Source organism: Didymella exigua (genome assembly GCF_010094145.1).
Source record: "Didymella exigua CBS 183.55 unplaced genomic scaffold M421scaffold_29, whole genome shotgun sequence".
Taxonomy (NCBI): Eukaryota; Fungi; Ascomycota; class Dothideomycetes; order Pleosporales; family Didymellaceae; genus Didymella; species Didymella exigua.
The window spans coordinates 321,454-330,220 of record NW_022984803.1 but is presented as its reverse complement, the minus strand read 5'-3'; the positions used below and the strand labels follow the sequence as shown (position 1 = coordinate 330,220).

The 8,767-nt window shown below is 44.4% G+C and overlaps 1 protein-coding gene across 1 annotated transcript in view; it reads left to right on the top strand.

The window, feature by feature from the left end:
• Nucleotides 1-1,175, top strand: part of M421DRAFT_69867 (CENP-B protein) — a gene marked incomplete at both ends in the record, with an annotated part of 5,429 nt that extends 4,254 nt beyond the window's left edge. The window contains one exon of the mRNA XM_033596652.1: nt 700-1,175. Coding sequence (XP_033445743.1) covers nt 700-1,175 — 476 coding nt within the window. The remainder of the gene's footprint in view (nt 1-699) is intronic.
• Nucleotides 1,176-8,767: the final 7,592 nt, after the last annotated feature.

The following is an 8,767-nucleotide window of genomic DNA, read 5'->3' as shown; positions in this document are numbered from 1 at the left end:
TCCACAAGCATGCCGGTCACCCAAGCGTACCGGTCACTTTTGCCAAGACCACACCAAACTTCACTCTACTAACAATGCCTCAACGCAGCAACATGAAAAAGCTCTCTAATGAAGCAGACATACAGCTTGCTCTCCCGGCTATCCAACAAGACGCGACGCTCTCTCAGCGACGCGCTGCAGCAATCTACAACGTCTCTCAAAGCACGCTTAGTGACCGACTTGCTGGAGCCACCCCACGCTGCGACTACACACCTAATACTATGAATCTTACAAAGAATGAAGAGGAGGTAATTGTCCAGCACGTGTTGAGGCTAGACGAGCGAGGATACTCGCCCCAGCTTGCTGATGTAGACGATATGGCCAATTCTCTGCTTGCTGAGCGCCACCAGCCCTACGTTGGCAAGAACTAGGCTGCCAACTTTGTTAAACGTCAGTCAGAGCTCAAAGTCAAATTCAATCGCAAGTACGACTATAAGAGAGCTCTGTGTGAGGATCCTAAGGCGATTAGGGACTGGTTCTGACTAGTAGAGAATACCAAAGCTAAGTATGGTATACAAGATGAAGACACCCACAACTTTAACAAATCTAGCTTTATGATGGGCGTTATATCAACAGGAGCTGTTGTTACAGGCTCTGAGCGTCGAGGGAGACCAAAGGCAGTGTAGCAGGGCGACCGAGAGTGGACCAGCATTATCTAAGGCATCTGCGCGAAGGGCTGGTCTATCCCACCCTTCATTATCTTCTCTGGCAAGCACCACCTCTCTGCCTGTTACAAGGAGCCTAGTATACCTGACAACTGGGTTCTTAATGTCTCTGACAATGGCTGGACCAACAACAAGCTTGGAGTCAAGTGGTTGAAGCACTTTGATGAGCACACAAAGGCGCGCACTGTTGGCAGCTATTGGCTGCTCATTCTGGACGGCCACGAGAGCTACAACTCAGTCGAATTCCACCAGTACTGCGAGGAACACAGGATTATTACCCTGTGTATGCCTCCACACTTGTCGCACCTACTACAGCCACTTGACGTAGGCTGTTTTTCTCTGTTAAAGAAGGCCTATGGCCGCCAAGCTGAGCGGCTAATGCGCAGCAAGATTACGCGTATCACTAAACTTGAGTTCTTGCCGTGCTTCAAAGCAGCTTTTGACGCCTCAATTACAGAGAGTAACATCTAGGGAGGATTCAGAGGTGCTGGCCTAGTCCCACTTGACCCAGAGGCTGTGCTATTGAAGCTTGAAGTACGGCTGCGCACGCCAACACCACCTACTGTGGACAACAGTACGTGGGAGTCTAAAACACTAAGCAACACCCTAGAATTTAGGTCTTAATTAAAGCTGATTTGAGAGAGGATTCAGAGACACGCTAATAGCTTGCCAACGTCTATGGTTGACGCTCTTAATTAGCTCACTAAAGGCGCAGAGCTGATGGCGCATTCACTAGTTTTAGTGCGCAACCAGGTTGCTGACCTACAGGCGGCTAACAAGGCCGCCACACGTCGTAAATCACACAAAAGGAAGCAAGTACAGTGAGAAGGGACTCTAACCTTTGCTAAGGGAGTGCGACTGACTACTCTAAAGGAGTTTGAGGCCTGTAGTGATGGGAAGAAGGCAAAGAAGAGGTCACGTGTTGATGGGAGCACTCAGTCTTTAAGGCGCTGTGGCACATGTGGCGAGACAGGGCACAACAGAACAACTTGTAAGAAAGATGCGTAAAGTACTATATATTAGTACAATATACTGTGTAGCATAGTAGAATGCTGCTGTGTACTATAGTACTGCAAAGTAGTTATAGTGTTGGTGTGGTCTTGGCAAAAGTGACCGGTACACTTGGGTGACCGGCATGCTTGTGGAGTACGTTATACAGAAGCTAATAGTATCTATAAAAATCCTCCTTTATACCTAATTTATGTGTTGTTACATTAAGCCTAATAACAGCAGAGACTTAGGTAGGGTTGTTATTAAGCTTAGTGGCCTTAGTAGCAATAATTCTGGGCTTAGAGAGTCTAACTTAGGTAAGGGAGCGCTTGTAAGCAACTTCATTAAAGGGCTTTGTAAGACTGTTAGTAGCTATTATAGTTATGTAGACATGTTATACCTTAAGCTTACCTTACAGACTTGTTCTTTGTAGTAGTAATAGTAGATGTTAATGTGTTTCATATGCTTACAGTTACCCTCTAACTCTAGAAGCTTGATAAAAGGCTCGTTGTCGCTGTACAGCAGCACAGGGTGAGTATTGTCAGCAGTAGGCTGGCGGAATGGGTATACTCCAACGTCCTTCGTGGGTACCCCCCAAAACTTTGTCAATAATACATGGATTCTAGCGAACTAGGGCTTAAAAGAAAGAGAAAAACTATCTCTATATTTCTGTAGTAGAGGGTTTTGTTATAACTATTAAACTGCACAAGCTAGAGGCTAGAAAAGGTTAAAAAAGGGGGGGTACCTAGCAAGCATACCCATTAATAGGTATACTTTGCTAGGTAGTGTTAATAACTTAGCTAATACTAAGCAGAATAAGCTAATTCTTTTTTTATTAGAAGGCGCAATACTAGGCGCTTCTATCGAATAATAGATTATGTAAGCGTATCTCTGCTAACGTGTTCTATCAGTAAGCTGGCCACATCAGTATCCTGGCCACCCCACTAAAACGCGCTTTACTTGCCGTGCAACTGCTCTACAACCACATGGTCAAATTAAGTGAGGTTTTGAAGCAAGATAGATTAGATAGCTCTACATTGAGTCCTATTGTGACCTTGCACGTGGCATTTGCTACACGTTGGTGGTGCTCGCTGACGTCGTGGGGCAGCGTCAACCTGAGCGTCCTCTTCAACCACATTATTAGCCTGTGAGACTAGTAACTGAGCTTCCTCAACCTGTAGAGCTCCCCCACGTGATATATACTGTCTACGATTTTGACGCTTATGTTGCTGGCGTTGATTTGAGGCACGTAGCTTTGTATTCTCTTAAGCTAGGATTGTTGCTGATTGCATAGCAAGCTGACAACCCTTAACAAGCTGAGAGATAGCTTGACTAGTTGGACTCTGTGATTGACGCCTAAGGAGATCTTGTACAAGGCGGGCCTGCTTCTGCAATTGATCAATGGTATGTGGTGTCTCAGCTGTCCAGGCTGCTTCTATACCAGTAGCTGTCCCCAGTGGAGATGGTGTTCTGACTACAGTAAGGCATGTCAGGACACGCTCTGGACTGAATGGGATAAGTCCTGTTGCTTGAAACCCAGCCTTAATGTTGCTCTCTGATAGGGCAGTCTGCCTGATCCTTAAGTATATCCATAGGAAGTCATGCTTGTCCACATGGAAGATACTTTGGCGGGCAAGCTCAGACACCTCATGTCCATACAACATCTTAAGAGGAGAATAGCAGCCAACGTCAAGTGGCTGGAGGAGGTGTGACGTGTGAGGAGGCATACAGAGAGTGATAATCAGGTTGTCTGCACAGTACTGATTAAACTCAGGTGTAGCGTGGCTGCTGTGACCGTCAAGAATGAGTAGCCGACGAGCACCTGATGAGCGAGTCTGTGTGTGCCTGGTAAAGTGCTTTACCCAGTCAAGGCCTAGCTCATCTGTTGTCCAGCCGTTGTCACTAACAGCAACAGTCCAGTTAAGTGGGAGATCTTGATACCAGCTGGCCTGGTGGAGCTTCCCTGCCAGTATGAGGAAGGGTGGGATAGACCAACCTGACGCGTTGATACACTCAATTGTCGTCACCCACTCGCGATTGCCTGGCTGAACGACTGTAGCGCGACCAACTGTGTCAGAGCTGGTGACTACCTTTGACGTTGAAGCCACCCCCATCATGAACCCAGTCTCATCAAAGTTGTAGACGTCCTCATCAGGTATTCCATATGTGACGCGTGTCTCCTCTACCAGCCTGAACCACGCGCTAATCCTGACAGGATCTTCACAGCGTGCCCTCTGAGAGTGGAATTTCCTATTCCATTTTGTCTGAAGCTCTGGCTGGCGGTTGATGAAGCGTGACACCCAGCACTTGCCGATAGGTGGGGGAGGAGGATCTTGGCCGCGGCCAGCGAGTAGCGCGTCTGCCATACGTCGTACGTCAATGATCTGGGGTGGAAACCCGCGATGGTCAAGGTCTAAGATCCACTGAATAAGGGACTCCTCTTCGACAGGGCTAAGCTTTTGGTTGACATGCGTTGCCTCGTGTTTAGGGAGGATACCTTGAAGGCGCGTCTAAAGAGTTAATCGTGGGACATTGTAAGCCCTTGCAAGGGCACGGAGGGACTGAGAAGGTCTATTCTGAAAAGATACAATAGCAAGGTTTAATCTGCCTTCTTGAGAAGGCTGTACAGGTTGTTGGTGTGGTATCATGGCTAATGGGATAAGACGCGTTGAGCGCGTTTTAGTGGGGTGGCCAGGATACTGATGTGGCCAGCTTACTGATAGAACACGTTAGTTAAGAAGCTATAAGCCAAAACGTAAAAAAGCATACCCTACCCATCCGCCAGCCTAGTCAGCAGTGTAGCAAAGTTAGTGTAGCAGTTAAGTTAATTAGGTGGCTTCTTTAGTGGCGATTGGGAGAGCAACGTACTTAGCTTTCGTAGTAGAGGTAGTGACTAGTCACTGCTTTGCAGACTTGTGACACACTGTGCCTCTAGTAAGCTTAAAGAGGAAACCTAAAGTAGACTTATAATCCTTACTATTAGCAAACAAGGTGTTACTTTACGCGTAAGGGTTTAGGTTTGTAGGGTTACCTGTAGGAGCTTAAGTAGCAAACATAATAAATATAAGCTTACTGTTGCTAGAAGTAGCGTATGTTATAATGTAGGACTTAGTGGTGTTAAGATAGTTAATAACTTGCAACGCGTAGTTGTAGTAGCGTAGAGTTAAGTTGCTGGGTAGAGCAGCTTGCTGATGATAGTTTGGTAGCGCTGGAGCTCGCGGTTGCTGATCATGTTGTGGTTATCACGGCTCTTAAGGTTGAGGATGCTGATGTCAGTAGGAGCGTAACAAGGCAAGGCCTTCTTGCGACTATAGTCAGCGACAAGCTTGTTGATGTATGCCTCTATAGAGAGTTCAATAGGGCGCTTGCCGCGCTCGCAGCAGACACGGATGCCTAAGTAGTTAGTAGTAGGACCTAGGTCACAGCACTTATACTTGCTAAAGACTGCAGACTTCAACGCCTCTATTTGTGCGCAAGTCTAAGTAATAAGGATAATGTCATTAACATAAGTAAGGATGATTAAGCCCTTGCTATTGATAAAGATGCACTAGTCTGCTTTAATAGGATAGAAACTAATAGAGGCGAGGTAGCAAGAGAGCTCCTTATACTAGAGACGGGGGGAGCGACAGAGTCCATACAGCGCCTTATAGAGCTTTGCTAGTTCAACTGTTGCGGTATCAGGGCAAATGTATATGACGAGAGTATTGTGTTATTATGTTCGTATCTTTGCTCTCCAAGGCTCGCTGCGGGGTCTGTTTTGATGACGTCTTTGTGATGCAGCTGAGGTAAGAGGTGCTCAGCAACATGAGGAAGTAGCACCAGACCACCGCCAACAACACGTGATCTGCTTCTCCTCTCAACCGTCACATTTGTTAAACTTTTATGGCCTCTGTGCAGAGGTGCTGCAATTAGTCAAGATTAGGACCTCCTGACCAGGGGTACAGCTGGACAGACACCTCTCGGAGGAAGGCCGAGGCCGGCGAGCGCCGAGGCGCTACCATCGGGCCTAGCCCGTTACAGGTGAAGTTTGGTGGTGGCTTAGCAAATGTGACCAGCTTGCCTGGTGACTGGCTCGCCTGTGAGGTACGTTATCGGGTCATTGTTGGCAGCGCGTTGTCACACTAGACTAGTGTATGCTAACATAACCTATATTATGCTTATTAAGCAAAGAATTAGCTATATCAGCCACAGCAGCCAGCTAAGGGGGAAATCATCTTGCTGCTAGGTTAAGTATGACGTAGATTATCACCGAGCCAGCCATATTACTGAACTAGCCATTTTCTCTTAGCACAACTAACACAAGTACTGCAATTACAACTACTTGCTATTAAATAGTGACCTAGCATACTACGTGCTTGCCTTAGATTTAGAGGATGTTTCTGCACCCTCCTAGCAGATTTGTGAGTTATGTGTAGTCTTGCTACAGTTCCTACAGCGCTGAATAGTTAATTGAGCTCCTAGTTGACCACCTCCACCCTAAGTCTTCTTAGATGAATGAGCTGCTACAGACGCCTTAGCAGCTACCTACGATGCTGCTAGGCCATACTTGTAAAGTTATAAGACTTTGTTCTTATAATCTTTCTCTAGCATATTTTGTTCTTAGGTATAGCATTATGCTTATCTAAGCATTGTCATCATAATCTCCTAAAAGAGAGGATTAGAATGGTGTGCTTACGAAGCCTGTATCTCCTCTCCTTCTTAAGATATGCTGTTCTCTATTTTTTGTAACTAGAGATGTTCTAGATCCTCTGCTTACAAATAGAGTAGCCTACTTTGTAGATGCTGACGTATATAATTACGCGTGTACCTACGTAATCTTGCTTGTATATGCAGTAATACTAAGCATAGATTACGAAGTAGACCTACCTAGAGGAGTCTAGAACGTTCTGCTTAGAAATACAGACAGAGGATAGGAAGCATAAATACCTCTAGCTCTCCCCCCTCTGTTTGCTCTGTACCTAGCCTAGGAATCTCTACCTAGTATCTTATATAATAACTTGTCTATTATATTACATAATCCTACCTTACCTCTATTAGGCTCTACGCTTCCTATTTAGACAAACCTAGTCTAGATTTGTCTAGATCCTCCTAGACTAGGAAGAAAGTAGTCTAGTCCTTCCCCTACTTTCTTTACACTATCTAGAACCTAGTTTTATTAAAGTTGTGCATATTATTATTATAAACGCTATACTTAACTTTAGTATCCTCTACTAGCTTAAACTATGCGCTAACTATCTTAGCATCTTCCTATAGTATCCTTTGTCTATCCTTAGCTTAATTAAAGGCTATTTTAAGCTTGTCTAAATACATTACATGCCTGCTAGTCTATAGTTTACTAACAGGCTCTTCACTACGCACACTAAGTATTGTATTAGCTATATCTGCTACCTTATATAGCTATTGCGCAAATCTTTGCAAATTAAGGTTAAGTATACACTAGACAATTATCTGCTCCTCTAGTATAGTTAGTTTTTAGCAATTAGTGTGTACGTCTAGTTAAAACGTAATATTGCAAAGGCAATTAGAGACCTTCTAATAAGGTACGTTTAACGCTCTAGCAGCGCTATAGATACTGCGAAATTAGCTAGCATAGAAGGCCTAGATAGCAAGGATAACTCTGCCTTCTCTAGTAGTATTCTAAAGTTGTTGTTATTAAGGCATGTTGTATTAGGGTAATAGGTGGTTGTGCTAAGAGAAAGTGGCTGGTTTGGTGATAGGGCCGGCTCGGTGATAATCTACGTTATACTAGACAATTGTCTGCTCCTCTAGTATAACGTACCTCACTGGCGAGTGGCCAGCCCGGGCGACTGACCGGATTTTGCCAAGACCACACCAAACTTCAACTTCTCTTGCATATTACAGCAAGTTACTGCAAGTTACTGTAACTTACAGTATACAGCACTAATCTACAGTATATTGCGCATCTTTTACACACGTTTGCGCATTGTGTCCTGCCTTATTACACCTGCTACTGCGTTGTAAAGACTAAGTGCCTAGTTTAACATGTAGTAGTCTGGCCAAAGGCCAATAAAGGATATCTACTTCCTAACAACTTTTGCTACAAAGCATGCACAAGTTAACTAGACGCCTAGTTAACTGCGTAGATAATATATATCCAGCTTAAGCCAAGCCGGCTAAGCTAATGTAACCGGCTAGCTCTAGCTCTTCTTTAGCTTTAGAGTCTAGACCGTTACATCACCTCCCTTCTCTCCCGCTCGTTGGAAGAGGCATATAGGTAGATAATACAGCCTGCTATAAAAGAATATCTTTTTCTTTTTAGTAGCCAAGGTTCCCAATGGGAATCGAACCTTCGACCTTCAGGTTGTCTAGTTAACATGTAGTAGTCTGGCCAAAGGCCAATAAAGGATATCTACTTCCTAACAACTTTTGCTAAAAAGCATGCACAAGTTAACTAGACGCCTAGTTAACTGCGTAGATAATATATATCCAGCTTAAGCCAAGCCGGCTAAGCTAATGTAACCGGCTAGCTCTAGCTCTTCTTTAGCTTTTAGAGTCTAGACCGTTACATAACACGCCTCTTCTTGCTTGCCTTCTTCCTATTACTACAGGCTTTAAACTCCTTTAGGGTAGTTAAGCGCACTCCTTTACTAACAGTAAGAGTCCCCTCCCTCTAGATCTGCTTCCTCTTGTGTAATTTACAGCGTGTAGCAGCCTTATTGGCAGCTTAAAGCTTTGCAACCTAGTTGCGCACTAAAACTAGTAAATGCGCCATTACCTCTAGGCCCTTAGTAAGCTAATAAAAGCATTAACTATTAAAGTTAGAGAGCTATTGCTATATTATTAAATCCTCTCTTAAATAAGCTTTAATTGCAACCTAAACTGTAGGGTGTTCTGTAGGGTTTAAGAGTGCCACATACTCTTATCTATAGTAGGTAGTGGTATAGTACACAGGCGCACTTTAAGCTTTAATATTACAGCCTCTAGATTAAAATGGACTAAGCTAGCACCTCTAAATCCTCCCTAGATATTACTCCTAGTAATAGAGGCATTAAAAGCTCCTTTAAAGCACAGTAAAAGCTTAAGTTTTGTAATCAAGTAATCTTGTTGCACAT